We start from the raw sequence: 22,233 nt of genomic DNA, 5'->3' as shown, positions 1-22,233 counted from the left end.
TCCACTTCAGTCACCATGCGAGTGAAAGAAAAATGAAATATTCAATTAGTCAGATTATAATAACAAGTTCATCTAAGAAGACCCCTCTGTCGAAACACAATTGACACTCACCCTAAAAGTATTTTAATAGCCTATAGATGCCACAAGGGGGCAGCAACACAAAGGAGAGGATCATAATTGTTTCCCTAATTTGAACAGGGGTGTGTAGACTTTTTATAGCATGTACATACTGGGAAAAATCAATTCCTCTCAGTGGACGTTCTGTCTCATCTTGAGGTGCATCGGTGGAGGAGACCTAAACAAATAACTGCATCAATGGCACCTGCAGAAGAAAAATACGCAATTGTAAATGAACTCCATTTGCATAAATAAGAGAGAAGAAATAGATGAATAAATATAGAGAACTTGTGCATCCCTCTGGTTCCCGTGCAAGCATTTTAACAAAACATCCTTGTTCAGATGCATTATTCGGGATTAAAATATCACTTCAATACCAAACACTGCTTAGATTATTGGCATTGAATAAATACTCAAGTGTGAAGAGATGTTGCTCATGTAGTCAAACCTTGCATCTGTGTAGGGCAGATTCGTCCGAGGCTGGACTACTTTGTACTTCCTTTATGCCGACTTGACCCTGACTAGCTAGTGCAGCAGAAATACAAACTGTACATAATAAATGTAAGCATTGAAGTTGACATGACTTCTATCATTGGGTCTCTGTTTTGATTAGTTTGACAGCAAATCAGATTTTTCTTATTTATAAGAAATAAATTGAGCAGTCATTTGATATCAAATGTGTTAAATATATATGTAGAATTGTTTATTTTACACACATTTCTTTTATTTACAGGCAACAACCATTTTTTAACAAAATAAATTAAAAACGTTTTTTTTTTTATCATGTGTGTGGTTTAAGGACAGTATGTCGGATGTTGTGCTACAAACTACTCGGCACATATCACAATAAATTCCTGTTTAATACAAGAAAGTTTTACATAAGCATTCTTCTGTTTGGATGTTTTTTTTTCCTTTTAAACAATCTTTACAATTTAAACACGGGCTCAGATTATATTCTCTTTTTAATTCATGCATGCATCCAAATCCTTTCAAATAAATTAGTGAGGACAACAGCATTTAACACCATAAAGCATTTAAAAGTGAACCTCAAAATAATCATAATTAAAAAAAAAAAAAGAACAGCGGCGCAAACACTCTTTTCCGCACAGTTTGGGCACCACGTCACTGATCAGAGATCCATGTGTCGAGAGGGATCAATACTCGGGTCTGGGTTTGAAAATGGCAAGTTTGTCATTGCTCAGATGGATCGCACTTTCTGGTATTCAGCATGCAATTGTGTATTCAAATTCTTAAAAGACCGATAAAAAATAAAATAAAACAGACAACGCGTGAGAATGAGTGCGGGAACATGGAGAAAGGATATTGTGCGATACACACTTGCCATCGTCAATAGCTGCCTGTGTGATTGACACGACGACAAACACTACAAAAACAATTGTCTTTTCTTTACTATATTATGAGAGAAATTATATTTGATTAATTTATTTATTTTCACAGTCATATGTAAATGATTTGTGCAATTTCTTGGCATTCCAAACAAGCTGGAATTTTTTTTTTTACTTATGGTGCCAATTAGCAACATTGTAAAAATGTATTTCCTTTTTAAAATGTTCACTTCATCCCCAATTATGGTGATAAATTGGGCCATGATTGGGTCACATGATCTCAGTTGGTTTAAATAAATCATTTGAATTTTTTTTTTCCCCTCTACCCAAATATACAAGTTTGGTTGTAGGTCAAATTAATCAAACAAAGTTTGGAAATGATTGTTGGTTTAATTTTTTTTTATATATTACCAAAACAGACGTCTTTATAAGCACTTTATGTGTCATTTGTGATCACATCTTTCCAACGCGACATTTACCCACTTTACGGGACATGAATGAACCTGAGGATGGTCGTTTCAACTTGAACTTGCTGTTTTGTCTTCAAATTGGAGCCAAGCGCATTAACAGGATTGAAACCACACACTTGTTGTGGTCGTCTTGCGAGTGAAAATGAAGAGACGCAGACTATTTCGACAAGGAAACGGCAGCGACAACAGCGCGGCAACATAAGTGAAGTGGTAGTAAAAGAACATGCATATCTCACAATGCCTGCCGACAAAGATCCGATCAAACGTGACGCCACCGTTGTGAAGAAAAACCTGAAGAAGAAAGGGGGGTGGGGGGGAGGTTTCACTATCAACACGTGAAAGCGGAGTGCCACTATAAAAAGATTCCGTATCGGGGCCAATCGACACGTGCTGTAAAAAAAAAAAAGTGCAGCGCTTGTTCCCGTTGGGCCGGAATTATCCCTGAATGCTTCTTGGAGTGCTCCATTCCGTCCCTGAAGAGGCGATGCCGGCGGCGGTCAGTTGAAATAGAGCTCCTTGGTCAGCATGGAGACCACGCAGGGGATCTGCTTCTTCTCGCTGAAGCGCGGGTCCTCGGACCACGACTCGAAGCTGGTGGCCACCATGTAGTTGACGCGCGTCAGGATCTGCATGATCTCCAACTGCTTGCCAAATTCGTTGAGGACGTTGCACAGCGCCTGCACAAACCAGGAGCCACGGCCGGGGTTCCGCCACGAGTAGTACCCTGCCCAGGTGGACGCAAGCGTGGGTCAGTTAGGATGGGGTGACTTCTCACCTGTATGAGCTCATCTGGTGACTCTCAAAGTGTGGTACACGACAACCACTCAATTCAAATTATACAGAATGTTACAGCGTCTTATTAATCCCGTAAAGCACATTCGTGAAGTACAGTTCACTTGTACTTTACTTTTAAGCATTATGACATTTTAACTTTTGCATCAGTTTCTTGACACGTAAAACTTATTTAGGTATAGTTTTAACTTATGTGCAATACATTTGAATTAAATCTCAAGGTGCAAGCAACAGCTAAAGGATAATCAAATTAATCAAGAATTATTTTGATCACAGATCTTTTTTTTTTTTTTTTTTAATTTCAAACCGTCCAAATGCTCTTATTAATGGTGACAACAATAATCAACATTTTTGCCCATTTTCTGACATGTTACAGACCAAATATGTGACCAAATCATAATTATATTATTATTATTATAGTTATATTTTTTTAATAAAGAGATTGATCAATTTATCGACAAAATAATCAACAGATTAAAAAAAGTTAGTTGTTGCCCCAATTGATTGTTTTCCAGAACATGTAGAGTTGTGGTTACAGCTCCTAAATTGGATGTCAGCCGCGTCGAACGAAGAGGTTCACCTGGCACGGTGGAGTAGGCGAAGAGGAAATCGGCCTCGACCGGGATCTTATGTCTTGGATTGGCGTCTGTCTCCAGGGTGTCGTTCGGCGGACCCGAATCCGTCTGTATGCCGTCATCGAATTCTGAGCCCCGACAGGCCTGGTGGCACAAACGCGACGATAACTTGACGGGAACTTGGGAAGTATTACATTAATGATGACTTGTGTCCTACCTGGATGAAGAAGAGCTTGGGCTTCCCCACCAAGCTTTTACACATGTCTCCCCTGAACAGCGAGGTCATGGTCTTGATAGGCATGGCGCCGTCCGTGCCGTAGATCATGCCCTCTTCGCCGTGGCTTAGCAGGATGCAGGCGAAACACGAGCTGTCGCTGTGGTCTTCCTCTGAAGCTAACGCAGACAGGCACACTTCACTTGAATCCGATTGGAATGGTCCAGTATAGTACTCACAAAAAATACTGATATTTGGCTTCTGGGTGAAACACTAAAACTGCATATCAAAATAGTGATTTTTATATATATATATATATATATATATATATATTTTTTTTTTTTTTTTTTGTAGAACCCCGTTATCATTTATGATTGGTTGTGACATCTGCAACATTGTTCACAATTTATTGAATGAAAAGGAGCTGTGCAAAAAGTACTGCAACATTGCAGATTTGAACACTGCATTTAAATATTTAGAACTTTTTGCCATATACCTTGGAGCCAAGAAGCACAGCGCTCACCTTCTCGGAGGAGACGCTCCATCTTCTCGCAGGTCTGATCATTGTAGATGAAGACGTTGAAGCCCAGATTCTTGAAGCACTTGAACAGCTCGCCGGCGTCGCGGTCCGTCCCGTTGCGTACATTCATCCCTGTCGGAGGAGACACGCGTGTGCTCAGAAGCCTCGCGTTTAACCAGATGTGCTTTTTTTTTTTTTGCTTCAGTACCTGTCTTTTCATCAAAGTTTTTGTTGTTGATGATGATGCACTTGCCCACTCGCTGGTGGCTCATCTTATACTGGAATGTTGGTGAGACAATTCTGTAATGGCTTTCAGAAGAGTAGTCCTGCTCCCGCGTCTGGCCATCCTTATTCTTCTTGCTGAAAATGGACATTTTGAATTGTTAATATGCACATACACAAAACATTTCCTCAAAGAGAGGACGGTGTTAATTACATTTTTTGGGGTGAAGTATCGACAAAGGCAAACAAATGGACAAATCTGTGGAAATGAATACAAAATGAGGAGTAGATGTCCCCCTCAGTTCTTAAAGCTCTCTCTGGGCACCAGCAGTTGAAAAAGGGACATTAAGATGGTACTTGATTGAAATTGTAAAGACAATGTAGTCACCAAGGATATTCTACACACAAAAGCAATTTATGAGTTGGCTTTCAACAAACAGTAAAAATCTTTTCTGTCCTTCAGTTCCGAGATAAAGTAATTAAAATTGAAGCAATTGAATTAATAATTGAGTAAAGCCTTCTTAAAGAATTTCAACACAATAATAATTGTAGCATAACACAAACCAGACAAAGTACTTACTCAGAGACCAAAAAGTACATATGCTTTCCAATAAGGCATAAACGTGATGGCCAAATTTGGTCGCGGTAATCCAGCCTAAAGTTGAACGCAATTCTCACACATTTCAAAGAGTAATAGAGGTAGAAGTATCAGATTAAGAATGCCAAGATTAGCAGCAGATAGAGCAAGAGGAAAGGTCCCAGTGGCTATTCTGGCGGGGCTGCCATGTTGGCATTCTTTAGCCGATCCATCCAGATGGGCGGCGTGTTCCAGAAAGGCCTGGCCACGGGGTCAACAAAGGCCTCGTTGCATAGCGCGCTCATATTCTATTAAACGTGTGATTTGACGCCCGACCCCCTCCCACCTCCAAATTGTGCCAACGCGCCGTACCAAACAATTGTGGGTGGGCAGCATAGAGCCGCGGTGGGCAGGGCGCGGCGGTGAAGAGGAGGGCGTCGAGGATCACGTGGCGTCGACTTACCTGGGTTCGTCATTGAGCGCTACGCCACTCTGCATCTGCAAAAGAGTTTGTTTGTCCAGCTGCTTTTTGGGGGGGCTGAGTGCTAGGATACTGACATGCTCTCTGTGCTGGACGAAGAACCTGACTGGGCCGCCGCGTACCCACGGGCCGATGGGGGGGTGCCGTCGGAGAGGGAGGGGGGGCGGCGCGTTGTGAGTCCCCCTCCCCGCCCTCCTCCTCCCTGAGTCAGCAACCTCGCCACTGCACCAGCGCTTTCTAAAGGCCTATTCAACCCGAGGGCCCCCCGAACCTCACGCCGCCGTGACCACATGTGGGGTCAACGGGGATAGCATAAAAGTCAACATTTATTATTGTGGTTGCACTAAAATAAATTTCAGATTAATTTAGCAATGTAAGCAAACACTTATTTTGGTTGTTTTATTTTTTGCGTATACCTAATAATTTGACCTAAGGTGTACTGTACCTAATATTCGGAGGTGTACCTAATCTTTTGGCACTGCGTCCATCTTTTGATTGTACCTAATATTTTGGTGGGGTCTAATATTTTGTTAATTAATTATTTCATAATTTAACTAAAGGTGTACCAAATATTTCTGTTTCACCAAATAATCTGGCCGCAGATTTACGTAGTTTTCCGGCACCAGTGTCCCTCATTATTTAAGTGTATAACACATTCGGTGTACATCATATGTTGGGTGTGAGATAGGGTCAACCGCCTATTTTGAATGTAGGTAGAAATTAGGTCATCATACTCATCAGAGATGCTGAATATTAAACATGTAATGCACAGTAATACGCATACTGTACGTTATCTGTGAATGCAGAGAGCAAAGAGGTAAAATGGATTTTATAAACTGCAACCTGCAATAATCTTTTCTCATATTTGTATTGAAAGTTTCGTTACTTTACTTTATTGAGCACAAATTCATATCCCGTGCCCCACCCACTGTTGTTTGTGGCTGTCATGGAAGTGATTGTACTTTTTAATGTCCACTTACCCAAAGAGTAAGAACCTCCCCCTGCGGTCAGGTTTGGCGTCTGTTGTGTCCATCGACCTCTCCTCTTCATCTTCCATGCCTCCAAGTTGAGTTTTCTCAGCAGGTTCTCCAGCCATCTGGTGTTAGCGCCATGTTAGCATCAATCCCAAAAACTTTCATAGTGCTCGTGTTTTGAATCACAACAATTTGCCCAAATACAATAGTTAGTTTCACTAACATTTAAATAAACCAAATTCACAGCCAACCAGTTATTTCAGTGACGATACATTAAATGACTTTTAAACGCAAATATAATGATGAGTCTGATTCCATCTTGCCCGCAGTTTACGTCTAAAATCAATTTCATAACGCTTGTTAAACTACTTGAAGTAGGAGTGACTACGTTATCACAAACTCACGTTGTGTTGTTATAGTGGTATTACGCCAGGTCAGCCAATTTGTAAAAAAAAAAAATGTCGTTTGTTCACCAGCAACACGCTTTCACTTCCTCAAAAACAACAGCTGGAAGTTCTTCCGTCAAGTTTGACAAGGGGAATCTCCAAGGAGCGTCACGACGTCATACGTCAAGACGTAACGTAACCTTACGCCCGCCATATTAGATTCGATCCGCTTCCTTATCCGTATGCGTGCGCATGGCAGCCATATTGGAACGGTAATGGCAAGCAAATAAACATGTAGTAAACTATATGAAAAAGACGTTACGGTGACTTTAAGTACTTTTTTTTGTGTACTAATTAAACTAAATTATACTTTTATGAGTTAATATTTGACTACAAAAAATGTTTGGACTATAATGAAAATGAGACAAAATATAATTAATTAAAAAAAAATATTCTTGAGCTTATGATGAATCCTTAATAAATAAAATTAGTGTAACTGTACTGTAATGTAAATACAACTTGTGGTTGTTGAAACATTTCATAAAAAAAAGTCCATATATATTTGTTGTTGTTTATTTGGGATTATTTGTTTTGTGCGTGTAAATTTCCAAACACAACTTCTTCAACTCTTTGGTTCTTATAGGTATAATACTGAAATTAATTAAAACTGCTTTGAATTTCCAAACATGTTGCTCTTTACAGCTCGTATTAGCTCACCGATACAACAAATCCATGATGCCCAAGTTATGAAATGCACACATTTCAAATAAATAAACTAACATAAAAGTGTATCACCGCATAAATCAAGCAAACCAAACACCGCTGAAAGCGATTCCCATTAATGTTGGTCTATCTTCTATCTATAGTTATTGTTCAACATGCAACGCTGTGTCACTCACTATGTGTCATAACAAGGTTGACCTAATTGTCCAGCAAGGGATCATTACACACCTACATTGACGTGTCCTGCAGATTGGCAGCTGCGTCTACCAGTGCTCTAGCATGATTTGTGACAAGGGGGGTGGTCCATCATGGGACACCGTGTCAAGTAAGAGACCACAGTGGCACTGTCACAGAACTAAGTTTACCACCAACGGAGAAAGACACAGGAGGGACTGCCGGGTCGTTGACTGCTTCCTGAAGTTTGTCTCGAGTTTTTATTTATCTATTTTTTTCAGGGCAGGGAAAGCCAAAGAATTGAAAATGCAGTCTTGTGCAAGGTGTGGGTTTGTGGTCTACCCGGCGGAAAAGATCAACTGCATTGACCAGGTATTAATTGATTGTAGTTTGGCAGAAATGCTTTTTTGTGTGTGACTTTACTTTTTTGAGTATTTTTTGTGCTTGTGTTTTCACTCTTTACAATCAGCCTTTCTTTTTTGTAATTATTTGATATCATTGTTTAAATCCATTGATCATTTTTTTTTAAATAATGTATTTTTCTTTGTGTATCTGTAATTTATTAGTATTTTTTTAAAAGCTGACATGCTAAAAAAAAATTAAATTGTAGCAACATTGACATTTAAAGGAGAGGTGGGCAACTTGTGGTTTGTGGCCCATTTAGGGTCTGTGATTCGCATTATCCCTAAGTCTGAAAACAATCTCGGAGAAACAGTTTAAAAAAATTAAAAACATAAATGTAAAAAACGGATGCTCGTGGTCAGATATAGCCTTATGCTAATGCTGAATTTGCAAAACTGTGTGATTAACACCATATCTTCTCTGAGTTAACAATGTGATTTTTTTTGGGTGTGGGGGGGCAGAACTGGCACAAAGCCTGTTTTCACTGCGACGTCTGTAAAATGGTGCTGACGGCCAATAATTTTGTCAGCCACAAGAAGAGGCCTTACTGCTCAGTGTGAGTACTTTCAACCAATATTTGGTTTCTTCATTTCAACACAAAATAGTCCAATGGTGTGTATTCCCCGCCTGTAGACACAACCCAAGGAACAACACCTTCACCAGCGTGTATGAAGCACCCATCAACATCAACGCCAAAAAGCACAGCAACGCCAGCAGTGAGGTGAGATGATGTCATGATGGCTTTAGGAAACAAGCTACTTTCTTTGCAAAGCATTTGGAACATGACACAGGTGGCTGCTTTGTTTTCCTCAGGCTGGTGAGGAGTTGCACATTTAATCACAAAAGCAGGAATTTGGTGCTCAGATTTCTTCAGGCTTCCTTTTTTTAAAAGCCATACATGACATCTTTTCCCAGAAAGGTGGCTATGAGTCTCTCGTGACGGCAGCCTTATGGAATGGAGAGTGCGTCTCAGGTTATTTCAGTGTTTCGCCCTCGTCGCCGACCAGCTTTATGCTTCAGCCGGCTAAAATTAAACGCCACAAAAAGATCCCGGCATCGCTTCCCCTCCTCCACCTGTTCCCGTCTGTTGGATTCCGTCTGCGTCGAAGAGTCCACGCGAGACTCCCGGCTTATATCAGCAGCAGGCGAGCGAGCTCATCAGCTACTGATAGATGCACCCAGAAAAACTGAGGTCTTCACATTTTGATATCTGATCCGAGCGTTGACTTGAGGCCAAATCTTGCTTTTGCTTGCATGTCCCAGCTTTTTGTTCATAGTTTTTTTGTCACGCCTAATTAATTTTCAATGATTCTTTGGCTGAAATCAGAAAGAATTTCCGATTATTCTTAAACTACTTTATCGAGTGTTGCATCATGTTACACACATAAAGGGACCTCATATGGACCCCTGTGGGACTCCACAGACCATCTTGCATCATCAGCGCAAATACTTTCTGATTTCTCACTGGAATTGAAACAGACCCTAAAAAAAAAACATCGGGTAAGATCAAATTTGAGAAATGCCTACTTCCTTTAAACAGCACCACATGTCGTCAGAGTAGGCACATGTCCACTGTTGCGCTTGTGCAAACGTGTGCTGGTCTTGGCTCTGACGTTTTGTCGTCTAATGTGCACTTATAGCTGAAGTATCGCGAGGATGGCGATCGTTTTATGTCCACCTTCCACTATGACACGAAGTCCATGGATCTGGAGAGGGCTCGTCTAGCCAGTCAGAATTCCGGCCAGGTGAGCTCCCGAGTAGAGCAACTGGCTAAAAAAAGGGATTTCCGGTCAACCTTTCATATTGAATTTCAGCCCCCAATCCTCGGATATAAGTTTACAATGAGGCATTTTGTACACCAAATCTCATTACTTCCCTCAGATTTAGTGTCTTAAATGTCATTTTAACGTCTTTTGCACAAACAGACCTTCAAGACTCAGTCAGAGTTCTCCCAGCAGCAGACTTGGTACAACCAGGAGATGGTGTCCATGTCACAAGCTCGGTCAAACATCAGTGACGTAAGTTGACTCCTTGCCTTTTTCTGAAATATTTTGTCTAAAATAGTTTGGTTAAATGAGTGCTTTTGTGACAGCACAAGTATTTGTAGTTCTACTTAAGTACAGAGAGTGATTTTTGCCACTTTTGATGACAGGTAAAGTACATGGAGGAATACGAGCAGTGCAAAGGCAAAGGCAGCTTCCCGGCCCTGATCACACCCGGATACCAGGCTGCCAAAAACGCAAACACCCTGGCAAGCAATGTAAGAGGAGGTTTGACAAATTTGATGCATCATCATGTGCCCATATTGAGCTTTTTTTCTGCTATGTCTTTAAAAGCTTGAATACAAAAAAGGACACGAGGAGAGAGTTTCAAAATACACCGCCTTTGTGGACCCCCCGGAGGTGATCCTGGCCAAGAAACAAGGGCAGATTGTCAGCGATGTGAGTCTTTGTCAAATACACTCACACTTCGGCAGATAATAATGCTGCGGTGAAGCGAGCTACCATTCATCGTTTGGTCGATTATTAATATTTTATGCTTTGAGTTGCGTGCATAAAGGCCCATTTTTTTTTAATACAGTTCTTGTGCATGTGAGGCTGATATCTAATCTTATTTTTTTTTGCAGTATGCCTACACAGAGCAGTACGAGCAGCGCAAAGGCAAAGGCAGCTTCCCCGCACATCTCACACCTGGATACAAGATATCAAAAAAGGCCTCTGAACAGGCCAGCAACGTAAGCATAGAAACACTCATGTGTGCAGTGGTGGGCAAGTAACTAAGTACAAATACTTTGTTAGAGTACTGAAGCAGATTTTTCAAGTATCTGTACTTTCCTTGTGTATTTATTTTTACAATACTTTACTTTTACTCCCAACATTTGAAACAGATATGCTCTTTCTATTACTCACTTTTGTCAAAAATCAACTTTTTTTAACCTCTTCGGATGACGCCAACCTGAAAAAAATGTAAATAGAGAGAGCGAGAGATAAAGTAGTTCACTAAAGGAATTGAATCAGAAAATAAGTCTTTTTTTTTCCCCACACAAGCATCAGTACTTCTGTTTATATACACAATGTGAGCACTTTTCTCAACTGGTTTCTCTGTGGTTTGTGGCAGATAAAGTATCGTCACGTATACGAGCAGGAGATAAAGGGGAAAGCCAGCGCTGACGCGGCCGCGGCCGAAATGCTCCACGCCAGAGAGAATGCAGACAACTTCAGCCAGGTCTAAATCTAAACGGACAAATTCAAAATGTGCATTTTGTGAATCATCTCCAACGTATTTCATCATGTCGTGCACTTTCTGTAGATCGCCTACACCGAAGCGTACGAGCAGCAGCGGGGCAAAGGAAGCTTCCCCGCCATGATAACGCCCGGGTATCACCTGGCCAAGAAGGCTCAAGAAAACGCAAGTGATGTGAGTAGAAAGTTCAGTTTGTGTTTTTGGTTGTAGCGGGACCACTTTGCTTCATCTGTTTTTTTGTCCTGCAGTTGAAATACAGAAAAGACTTAAATAAGATGAAGGGATCGTCACATTTCCACAACCTGACCTCCGAGGACAACCTGGCCTTGATGAATTGCCGAAAGATCAACAAGCTTGTCAGTGAGGTGAGGCAGTCGCTTGGCTTTATGCCAACACGTCGCTACGACGCCAGCAAAAATGGATGTTTAGCATCTCTGACATGCCGCAGCTTACCTCCGGGCCGCGCGACGCATCCGTCCGAAATGATGTCAGCGCACGCGCTTGCGACTCTATTCTGAACAGTGAAGATTTCGGTGTCTGTTACAAGTGGCTCGTGACAGACTGGCCACTTTTTATATGACGCGTAGCAAGGTTCGAGATCAGTGATTCGAAAAGTGAGGAATGGCGGAATTTTTTAATGACTTATTTTTTTTATTTATTTTTTTGCAAGTTTTGAGAACACCAATCCTGAATTAAAAAATTAATTTCTTATACTGACCAATAGGTGGAGTACAAGAAAGATTTAGAGAACAGCAGAGGCCACAGCATCAATTTCTGCGAGACGCCCCAGTTTCAAAATGCTACCAAAGTAGCCAAGTTCACCAGTGATGTAAGTTTAGCTCGATTATGTATCATACACTTGCCGCAATTCCACTGATTTCATTTAATGTGGTGACAGTGTCGATAACACGCGCTTGTTTTTCTTCTGTGTGGTGAACAAGAACAAATACAAAGAGAAGTACATCGACATGAAGGGTCACTACGAAGGCTCGGGAATCGACAAGAGGACCATGCACGCCATGAAAGCCCGGACGCTGGCCAGTGACGTAAGCCTTGTCATTTTAATGACCACAAAATAGAGGCGGGGCTAAGTCAAGTGAAGTCATAGCCTAGTCTCAAGTCTTAACCCTCACGTGCCAAGCAAGGCCAAAGTTCTAAAATCTAAACACACGTTTGCCGTCGAGGATTCAGAAACAACGGTGTCTTATTTGCTATTCAGATTTCATACAAGCAAAGTCACGATCAAGATCAAGGCGAGTACACCTACCAAGCCACACTGACACCAGGCTACCGCAGCCAAAGGAAGCTGGACCCGCTAAAAGACGTGAGTTCTGTAAAGTCTGATTACGCCACTCATTCATTAAGTTGCTAAGTGAGGAATTAGCTCAGTGAAAGATCTGTTTGGTTTCCACTTCCACAGAAGAACTACAGGCAGCACATTGACCAAGTCAAGTACAGCACAGTGGCAGACACGCCAGAGATCCTCCTGGCGAGGAAAAACGCTCAACTTATCAGCAATGTGAGTCCAATCTCAAATCTCAAATGTGTGGTTGTAGCCAATGAAATGTTTAGGGGTAAAAAATATTTTTAAAAATACATTTTATAAAGAAAAGGCTCACATTATTTTATGAAAAGCCATGACACTTTTTATTCAGGTGTACCCCCTGGAGGGTAATTCGTACCACTCTTCTTTTTTTTTTGTATTGTGAGCCAATCTTCGAGTTATGAAAACCCTTTTCGCAATCATTCAGCTAAATTACAAAGCAGATTACGAGAAGACTAAGCATCTGTACACACTCCACGAGGACTTACCCCAAATCAAAAAGGCCAGAGACAATGCAGTCCTGTGCAGTGATGTAAGTAGGCATCCATTTCCTCAATAATCACGTACATAAATTCCCCCAGTGACACGACACACTCTCGTTCCAGATTAAATATAAGGAGGCGTGGGAGAAGACCAAATCGAGAGCGTGCGATATTGGCGTGGAGGACCTCAGCGTCAAGGCGGCAAAGGCTTCCCGAGACCTCGCCAGTGATGTGAGAAAACCAACATAACACAAATGATTTGGAACATGTGACAAAAGAATTCACAATAAGTGTGATGTGCTCTAGCTTAAATACAAAGAAAACTATCTGAAGAACAAAGAATTGGCTGTGGGCGTCAACGTGAGCGACTCCAAGACTCTACATTCGCTTAAGGTGGCCAAGATGCACAGCGACGTAAGTCATTCCGAGCGACCCCACTCGCGTGACTTGAATGGAATGACTTCACACTGTTGCGCTTTTCCCGCAGATTGCATACAAGAAGGGCTCCAAGGAGAACCAGAGCCAGTACAGACTGTCCATGGACATGGTCAACCTAAGTCACGCAAAAAAGGCCCAAGCTCTGGCCAGCGACTTGGAATATCGTACCAGGCTGCACGATTACACCGTCATGGCTGACGACATCAAGGTCCAGCAAGCCAAGAAGGCGTACTCCTTGCAGAGTGAGGTGAGAATCAGACATGTTAACACAACTGAATTTTCAAGTCAACTGCCTCTGCTTCTGCTCATCAGAACCAGTATCGCTCAGACTTGAACTGGATGAAGGGAGTGAGCTGGGATACTGAAGGGTGCCTCAACATCACCCAGGCCAAGAAAGCCGGAGATCTGCTCAGCGACGTCAGTTCCCTGTCATTTGTTTAATCTTTGAGTGAGCGCCGGATAAATAAATAACACATTGTGTCGTTGTCACTCTTTTGTAGAATAAATACCGGCAGAAGGTGGATCGCATTAAGTTCACCCAAGTGGCGGATAATTTGTCCATCAAACATGCCAAGAAGAGCCAGGAACTGCAGAGCGATGTAAGGTCATCGCGATGAAAGCATACTTATATCGCTGCAGCTCACCATTGGTCATTGGTCAATCAATTTTTTTTAGCTGGCGTACAAAGCAAACACGGAGCAGATGATCCACCAGTACACCATGACGAAGGATGAGCCGCTGTTCAGACAAGCAAAGGCAAATGCTGAGCTTCTCAGTGGGGTGAGTGCGCTGACCATCCTGGATACGTCGACACTGACAACGATAAATCTCGTTTTTAACAACCTCTTTAGTGTTTGCTGGCCACCAATTAAGACCGGTAGTCAAAGAACATGTTTCCCTAAACTGAAGAGTGACGTCAATTACTGAAAGTATGTCAAATAAATTGGATTAGGATTGGAAATGTACAGAATCCAATTGTTTAATGGGGTCTTAACATCGTTAAACCTGTACATTTGACAAAGATGGTCATTCAGGCTTTGCGTTACGAGCATGTTAAAAAGCAAACCTTCATCTCACTGCCTCCATTTTCTGTTTTTCTTCTTTCAGAAAGTCTACAAAAGCCAGTGGGAGAAACAGCGAGAAAAGGGTTTTGAGCTCCGATTGGACTCACTTTCGATTCTCACCGCAAGAGCAAAGAGAGACCTGGCCAGTGATGTGAGTTTTTTTCTCAAGAACGGTGAACAGATTGAGAATTTAAGCCAGGACTTTTGATTCGTTTGGAATTTAAGCAATAATAGTGTTCCGGAGTTTTTCATTATCAAGCATCAGCCTGACTAACGAAGCTACGTTTTCATAACTTTCATAACAAACCATTCAAGTTCCGTGTGTGGACTATAAACTGAACATCGTCCCATTGCAAGTGACATACTTTTGGAAAGGCTTCCTTAAGAACACACCACGCTTGTGCCTCGGCAGGTCAAATACAAAGAGCAATATGAGAAAAACAAAGGCAAGGTGATCGGAATCAAGTCGGTCAGTGACGACACTCAGATGGCTCACTCGGCTCTGGCCACCAAACTACAGAGTGGCCGCGACTACAAGAAGAACTACGAGGAGACCAAGACCCAATTCAAGTGAGGCGCTCGGCTGTATTTAGTGAAATAATAAGATTCTTGGTAATCAGTGATCGTCAGCCAAATAGTCCCAAAGTGCAATGACTTTTTCATGTGTTCTGTTCCTGTACCAAATGTTCCCGCGATCCGGTTAAAGTGACATCAAAGGGGAACAAAGTGTCTCATACAAAAGATATCGCTTCAATATGTTCCTGTCACCTCGGGGTGGAATATGCTTTCCTTTTTTCTGCTATAAACACATGACATTTATATTGTAAAGTAACACTGCAATGTGTAAATCAATCGTATCTCCAGTGTGTCTCTGGACATGCTGAACATCAGCCAAGCCAAGAAGGCCCAAGACTTGGCAGCAGACTACAACTACAGAACATTCCTGCACGAGTACACCACGCTGCCAACTGACATCAATGTTGCCTGGGCAAAGAAGGCCTATGGACTGCAGAGCGACGTCAGTGCCATGGACAGAAAGTTTCAGAAACTTACGTTATCGTTGTTTGGTCAATCATTTAAGAGAACCACATGTACGTGTGTGTCTTTAGAAACTGTACCGATCTGATCTCAACTGGATGAGGGGCGTTGGCTGGGAGGCCTCCAAATCATTGGATGTCCAGCAGGCCAAAAAGGCAGGAGACCTCGTCAGCGAGGTAATGACCCGCATTTTAACCCATACGCCATTGCAAGTTTTCCGATAGAATTCATTTAAGTAGGAAACGTAAAACCACTGGAAAAAAATATCTATGAAGTGTATTGGTACCTAACTACGGCGATGAGAAATTGATAGGCGTGATTGTGTAAAGCATGAGTGGAGGCATAAGCTGATACAGTTTACGACTTACTGTAGGTCAGAATTTATTTAAAGAGCAGCGGACCTTTCATAAACCTTTGAAACTAGGTTAAGTACCATGTCTTCAATGAGCTTTAAGAAGGGAAATTGCAATAAAGTCTCACTATCTCAAATGTCACATTTTAAATTTAGTGGCCTGTTTGGGCAGAATGACCAAAAGATCAAGAGACAAAGAGACAGACGAACAGAGATAGAGTTTAGATACAAAGCAATTATGTCACTAAAATAACAACAGATTCTCTTAAAACTCACATTATGATTAAACCCCTCCCGCTTTAGAAAAAGTATCGCCAGAATGTGAGCGCCCTAAAGTTTACCAGTGTGGAAGACACACCAGAGATGGTTCAGGCCAAACTCAGCAACAAATTGGCCATTGATGTGAGTATTTCGGACCTCAACGGAGAACGAATGTGATTACGACTCATGCTCATGTGAAAATGTTGGTTGATATGATGTCCTAACAGAGGTTGTACAGAGAGAAGGGCGAAAACATGAAGCACAACTACACCCTCAATGAGGAGCTGCCAGAGTATGTGCAGGCCAAGATCAACGCCTTGAACTTTAGTGAGGTAAACAAGCACCAAAAAATAACGCAAATTGTCTTTGTTTGACTTTAACAAGTTAAAATTCTTCGATTTCAGAGTCGTTACAAGGAATCTTGGACTAAACTACGTGACGGAGGATATAAACTGCGTCTGGATGCTATTCCCTTCCAGTCGGCCAAAGCGTCTGCTGACATACTCAGTGATGTGAGTGGCCGATGCTCCAAAAATGTCATCTTGCCAACATCCGCATGAAATGGCATATTTGTGTCATTACAGCAAAAATACAAAGAGGAGTTTGAGAAGACCAAAGGGAAGAGGATTGGACTGAAAGGGCTGCAGGACGACATAAACATGGCTCACTCCGTCTACGCCAACAAGCTGCAAAGCGACGTGAGTGGTTTCTCTCTTTTGAAGGATTTCGACCTTATTAAAAAAAAGACGTTTCCAATTTCACCACCCAGATTACGTACAAGAAGGAGTCGGCCATCCAGCTCTCCAAACACCACCTCCCAATGGATATGTTGGAGGTGGCGCACGCCAAGAAGGCTCAGTCTTTGGTGAGTGATCACGACTACAGGCTCACCTTGCATCAGTACACCTCCCTGCCGGATGACATGAAGCTGCAGGCGGCTAAAAAAGCGTACGCTCTGCAGAGCGAGGTGAGGAACACTCAATCGTGAGGCATTAGGAGTAACAACACACAACAGCGATGTAACACTTGTCGATGTTGCAGAGGATATATCGCTCTGACCTCAATTACCTACGGGGTGCCGCGTGGATTGCGACTGGGGCTCTGCAAATTGAAGGTTCCAGGAGAGCCACTGACCTTATCAGTGATGTAAGACCGATAAGTTACCTACTATTTACCAATCGGCCTAAAAACATTTCAATACATCACTGCTTCTAAACTATCATTAAGATGACTCTCGATATTTGTCCTACCTCAGAAAAAGTATCGCCAGCAGCCATACAACTTCAAGCACACCTCCGTGGCAGACACCCCCGACATGGTCCACGCCAAACTCAGTGGACTCATTACAAATGAGGTGAGTGTATCGTTTTCACTCAATGTGATCATACTGATATTTACTAAACCTGCCCCTCTTCTAGCGTCTGTACAAAGAGAAAGGAGTGAGCGACCAGCACAGCTACACCATCACGGCCGAGAGACCCGAGATCACTCTGGCAAAGATCAACGCAGCTAACTTTAGCGAGGTAAGACTGGCTTCTGTGGCCTTTGCCTTATTTTCACAGGGGGACATTTTAAGCCACATGGTTGCGTCTTCAGATCCGATACAGAGACTCCTGGCACAATCTGAGGGCTCAGGGCTACAAGCTGACCATGCAGGACATCCCATTCCAGGCAGCGAAGAGCTCCACGGGCATCGCCAGTGACGTAAGATTACTAATACAGTTACACACGCTCAAATTTGGCCGCAGAGCACGAGACATTTTTACATGGACACAGGAACAGTTTTTGACTGAAAAATCTCTTTAAGTCCAGGGTCAAAATAACGGCCTTTGTATTAGTGTCCGCACAATTACAGTACATTTTGTGTCTCCCTTTTTGCAGTACAAGTACAAACACAACCACCTAATGGAAAAAGGCAAGCACATTGGCGCCCAAAGCGTCTCGGACGACACGTATCTGCTGCACTACATGCAAGCCAACCGGCTGGCCAGCGACCAGGAGTACCGCAGGGACGCCTTGACGGCCAGCAGTCGCTACCACCAGACGCCTGACATGGTCCACTTAGTCACGGCCAAGAACGCTCAGGCCCTAGCCAGCGAGCAGGACTACAGGAAGAGGCTTCACGAGTACACCGTGCTTCCCGACGACATGAAGGTCAAGTGGGCGAAGAAGGCCTACGACCTGCAGAGTGAGGTGAGGCACGGTGCCCGAAAGCCAAATGACGCAATATCTGGGTTGCGAGGAACAAATAAGTGATTTGACCACTTCTTTGCAGACACTGTACAAGTCGGACCTGAACTTCATGAAGGGAGTCGCATGGGATGGCGTGGGGGCACCGCAGCTGGAGTCAGCCAAGAAAGCTGGGAAACTTGTTAGTGATGTAAGTGAGCGCTTTCAAATTCTTTCAACTGTGTTGAAAAAGATGCAAATCACAGGAAGGTGAAACACAGAGGGGCGGGGGGGACCAATGAGCAGCGATACAGCAGGAAAATCTTGGATATTTAATGTACTATTCCCCCATGCAGAAGCGATACCGCCAACTGCCAGACAGCTTGAAGTTCACCTCGGTGACGGACTCCCCGGATATGGTTCACGCCAAGGCCAGCTATCAACAGTGCAGCGAGGTAACGCCCAAGAAAATGGAAAATGACACTTGCCATTTTTCCACCTTTTGATACATGATTCCGGCTTTCCATCCAGAGGCTGTATAAATCGGGTAGGAACGACGACATGCACAAGTACACCTTACATCCAGATGATCCCGACTTTGTACGAGCCAGGATGAACGCCCAGCACATTAGCGATGTAAGACCAACTAAAAACTGAAAACATATACGACTGATACTACTAAAAATGTAACATTTTTCTCCCTGGTGCAGAAAGTCTACAAGGCCTCTGGAGAACAGCTGAAGGTGCTGGGCTACGACTTGAGGCTGGACGCCATTCCCTTCCAGACGGCAAAGGCCTCCAGGGAAATCGCCAGCGACGTGAGTGTTGTCCGCTCTTCTCGTAGATGAACAGAAAAGGGCCTACTTCCAAAGTTATTCATAGTAATAATCTACAGATCCGATTCCGCGGAGCACAGTGGTGGGGAATCACTAAATACCACTTTCCCTTGACTAGGTGCTCTACAAGGACTCTCACTTGCGCGAGAAGGGTCAACAGGTGGGGCTGCGCTGCGTTGAGGACGACCCGAAAATGATGCACTCGCTGGCCGCCAGCAAGCTCCAGAGCAACCTGGAGTACAAGCGACAGTCCAAGGAGGAGCGCTCCAACTACAAGATCCACGCCGACCAGCCCGAGTTCCTGCAGGCCAAGAAGAGCCAGGCGCAGGCTAGCGACCTGGCGTACAGAAGCAGGCTTCACGATTACACGTGCGACTCAGAGCAGCTCAACGTCAAGCACGCCAAGCAGGCCTACAAGCTGCAGAGCGATGTAAGGCTCCCTGACTAGTCTCTGGACATTCTCGGTCAAAAGCATCTTTCCTCAGTTTCACTTTTTTGCGGATACAATATCATCATAACTACTGAACGGTAGCATGTGGTTGAAGCTTGAGCTGCTGTTTTAACGTCTGTTGCAGGTGAACTACAAATCGGATCTGAACCGGATGAGGGGAGCGGGCTGGACCCCTCCCGGCTCCCACAAGGTTGAGCTCGCCCGTCGGGCTGCCGAGCTCGGCCTGGCTGAGGGGGTGACCACAGATGAGGCCATCGCCAAGTACCAGCGCATGATAATGGTGAGACTGGATTCATACGTCTGTTTATTCATTCACGTGGGTAAACTCTGTCGAGTTATTTCGGGAATTTATGAAACAATCCTTCACTCCATAAGAACTTGAGCACCTTCGTTCTCATCAGTGATTATCCGGCGCATTTTTAATATAGTGACTTGGCCCTGAAAATGCATTTAGAGTCTGTCCAGTCTGTTGGCATAACCGCTCTAGAGCGCCTCATTGTTGTCAGTGAGTGCATGCAAGTCTCGCAAGAAGCAGCAGAAGAGCATGGAGGGACAAATACAAAACATTCCTCACCCCCACCAATTCCAGCCCAAGTCCAAGTTGACAGCCACGGTGTGGACTAGCGCTTTTTGAGCTGATGTGGCCGCTTTAGAGTGCCTCGTTGTAGGTGTGAGTGCAACTCACTGAGAAAAGGTATATAATTTGTAATAATTTATGTTTTTTTTAAATTCTGACATGACAGCCAGTGTGAAACAAAAAAACTTTGTGCTGGCATGACTTTAATTCAGTTTACCACTAGAGGGAACCACTGCACCACACTTTGAGATTATAGTTCAATCAGTAAATAAGAGTTGTTTTCATCGGTTTCATTTGGTCAAAAGTGGTCAAAATGTACAAATGATAAAAATACCATACTCTACTATTGGAAATGACAAAATCAGACAAAATTCCACATCCTTTTTCAATGTTTCAGCTCCACTACCAGCAGCAGATGGAGCAACAACAACAACAACACCAACAGCAACAACAAGTGTCCAAGCAAGTGGAGGCCAGTGAGGAAATCCGGCAAGGCGTCAACATGGATGCCACGGAGGTGCTTCACGTCAACAGGACCAAGACCTACCAAACCGTGCAGAAAAAGACCACCACCACCACAACCACAAATAGCAGCAGCGCCACCTTCAAATCCATGGAGAAGAAATCCGGCAGCACCTCATCGGCCGCCCGGCAAAGCACGCTCAAGACATCCAGTCAGGCCAAATCCATTAAAGATGCTTAGAGCTTTTGGAGAATAGGGTCACGCAGAACTGAACTTGACGCTACATGGATGATCAATGAAGGACACAAGCATGTTGAATGAAGACTGAACATGTTATGTTGAGCAACATTTCTTGACACAGTGGTTGCTTTATATGAGAAAAAAAAATGATGGGGCGCCAGCTACTTAGACTACTCCTATGGAAACCCATTTGAGCATTTTGAGCAGCAACCTCCTGCCCCGTATGTAAAACCACCACAGTGTTGTAAACGAAAATGAAAACAAGAAATGTGGTATTGAATGGAACGGACACGTGAGAGGAAATCTGGTTTTAAGACTGCTTACCAATGAAAGATTGTTGTTTGTCTTTGAGATAAGAGGCCATTTTAAACTTTTTTTTTTCATATAAGCAGACAATGATGTCGTACACTCCGAGCGAGGCATCAGCTCTTTAAGACTGGCAGGTTCAGCTTTTGTGCCGCAAAAACTCAAAGCTGGGCTCGGAGTAAATGCTCCATTCTACTGCATTCAAAATAAACTTTTTGTTTCTCCAAGATGCTTTTGAGTCATCAGTGCCCATTGGATTGATTCTGTGGTTTGACACTTGAACACAACAATACTCACATACTCACGTGACAGGCAGTCGGGTTCTTGGAAAGGGTGTGCACACGTGCCCTCCAAATGGAGCTTGCTTCAAGCTGAACACGCAGTCACCAAAATTACAATTAAGAACCTTGCACACATCTTTTACCGAATAAAAGCTACGAGACATACTCGGCCGATTTCTGCCGCCTTGTCTTGGCGAGCAGTGAGTTGGCGAATGTCACAAGAGGTAATTTGGCAGATAGTGATTTTTTTTCTTTTTCAAAAATGACACTTCACGCTGCTTAGTCACACTACTGGTTGTAAAACTAAGCATAAAACAAAAAACAACCAATCCATTTAACTTTTCTTATGAGCACTTGCTAGCTTAATGCTAACACGCGATGAAAATCAGGATAGGCTGACAAAGCCAACATTAAGTGCGAGGTCTACACATTTAAACAACTGAACAATTGCGCAGCAACGTATAAGCATAAAATACTCACAGGGATATGAACTTTATCCTCAAAAAATGACCAATAATCAGCAGCTCAATTGAGACAGTCTTCCTCTTGTCTCATATCTGTGTGTTAAAATGACGTTATTACAGTGCCCCCTTGTGGCCAAGGTGAGCACTACGGAATGATCAGCATAATGCCCGTTGAATTATCATGGCGCACTAAGTTAAACTTGAATACTTCACATATTTAATTACATTCTTACTGTGTTTTTATCAAGTTGGATATTATTTTTGGACTGTT

At 43.1% G+C, this 22,233-nt stretch overlaps 2 protein-coding genes across 7 annotated transcripts; one reads left to right on the top strand and one right to left on the bottom strand.

The window, feature by feature from the left end:
- Positions 1 to 794: 794 nt before the first annotated feature.
- Positions 795 to 22,101, bottom strand: casp7 (caspase 7, apoptosis-related cysteine peptidase). 6 transcript variants are annotated; one of them, XM_088284038.1, is made up of 9 exons: positions 21,979 to 22,036; positions 21,515 to 21,588; positions 10,883 to 10,928; positions 6,295 to 6,410; positions 4,243 to 4,394; positions 4,038 to 4,166; positions 3,518 to 3,693; positions 3,306 to 3,444; positions 795 to 2,657 (listed from the first exon to the last, which is right to left on the bottom strand). In XM_088284038.1, exons 4-9 carry the CDS (start codon positions 6,408 to 6,410, stop codon positions 2,431 to 2,433), a joined length of 939 nt encoding a protein of 312 aa, XP_088140164.1. In that variant the 5' UTR covers positions 10,883 to 10,928; positions 21,515 to 21,588; positions 21,979 to 22,036; the 3' UTR covers positions 795 to 2,430. The 6 variants fall into 6 exon arrangements, with proteins under 6 accessions (XP_088140164.1, XP_088140165.1, XP_088140161.1 ...); XM_088284039.1 differs by lacking the exon at positions 21,515 to 21,588 and having other exon boundaries at positions 21,979 to 22,050; XM_088284035.1 differs by lacking the exon at positions 10,883 to 10,928 and having other exon boundaries at positions 21,979 to 22,048.
- On the top strand, positions 7,848 to 21,166 carry nrap (nebulin-related anchoring protein). Its single transcript, XM_088284033.1, has 43 exons — positions 7,848 to 7,943; positions 8,435 to 8,529; positions 8,607 to 8,694; positions 9,614 to 9,718; positions 9,899 to 9,991; positions 10,126 to 10,233; positions 10,310 to 10,414; positions 10,600 to 10,707; positions 11,091 to 11,198; positions 11,283 to 11,390; positions 11,465 to 11,581; positions 11,941 to 12,045; positions 12,158 to 12,262; positions 12,436 to 12,540; positions 12,637 to 12,735; positions 12,968 to 13,072; positions 13,146 to 13,253; positions 13,329 to 13,436; positions 13,510 to 13,707; positions 13,773 to 13,877; positions 13,961 to 14,059; positions 14,136 to 14,240; positions 14,568 to 14,675; positions 14,937 to 15,094; positions 15,389 to 15,542; positions 15,634 to 15,738; positions 16,218 to 16,316; positions 16,403 to 16,507; positions 16,580 to 16,687; positions 16,760 to 16,873; positions 16,945 to 17,142; positions 17,217 to 17,321; positions 17,431 to 17,529; positions 17,594 to 17,698; positions 17,772 to 17,879; positions 18,057 to 18,368; positions 18,451 to 18,555; positions 18,701 to 18,799; positions 18,876 to 18,980; positions 19,055 to 19,162; positions 19,299 to 19,610; positions 19,756 to 19,911; positions 20,606 to 21,166. Exons 1-43 carry the CDS (start codon positions 7,878 to 7,880, stop codon positions 20,909 to 20,911), a joined length of 5,412 nt encoding a protein of 1,803 aa, XP_088140159.1. The 5' UTR covers positions 7,848 to 7,877; the 3' UTR covers positions 20,912 to 21,166.
- Positions 22,102 to 22,233: the final 132 nt, after the last annotated feature.

The sequence above is a fragment of the Idiotropiscis lumnitzeri genome, chromosome 20 (genome assembly GCF_059441095.1).
Source record: "Idiotropiscis lumnitzeri isolate Australia: NSW breed Sydney's pygmy pipehorse chromosome 20, RoL_Ilum_1.0, whole genome shotgun sequence".
NCBI classification, from domain to species: Eukaryota; Metazoa; Chordata; class Actinopteri; order Syngnathiformes; family Syngnathidae; genus Idiotropiscis; species Idiotropiscis lumnitzeri.
The sequence above is the reverse complement of the archived record's forward strand: the minus strand, read 5'-3'. Positions and strand labels throughout refer to the sequence as shown.

Bases quoted from the DNA above. Each gene is read 5' to 3' on its own strand.
- casp7 (XM_088284036.1), bottom strand. From the start codon at position 6,410: ATGGCTGGAGAACCTGCTGAGAAAACTCAACTTGGAGGCATGGAAGAT. The intron at 3,694-4,037 runs GTGAGCGCTGTG...TGTCTGCGTTAG, and splicing joins GGAGCGTCTCCTCCGAGAAG to CTTCAGAGGAAGACCACAGC. The intron at 3,445-3,517 runs GTAGGACACAAG...TTGTGCCACCAG, and splicing joins CCAAGCTCTTCTTCATCCAG to GCCTGTCGGGGCTCAGAATT.
- nrap (XM_088284033.1), top strand. From the start codon at position 7,878: ATGCAGTCTTGTGCAAGGTGTGGGTTTGTGGTCTACCCGGCGGAAAAG. The intron at 18,556-18,700 runs GTAAGTGAGCGC...TCCCCCATGCAG, and splicing joins CTGGGAAACTTGTTAGTGAT to AAGCGATACCGCCAACTGCC. The intron at 18,800-18,875 runs GTAACGCCCAAG...CTTTCCATCCAG, and splicing joins GCTATCAACAGTGCAGCGAG to AGGCTGTATAAATCGGGTAG.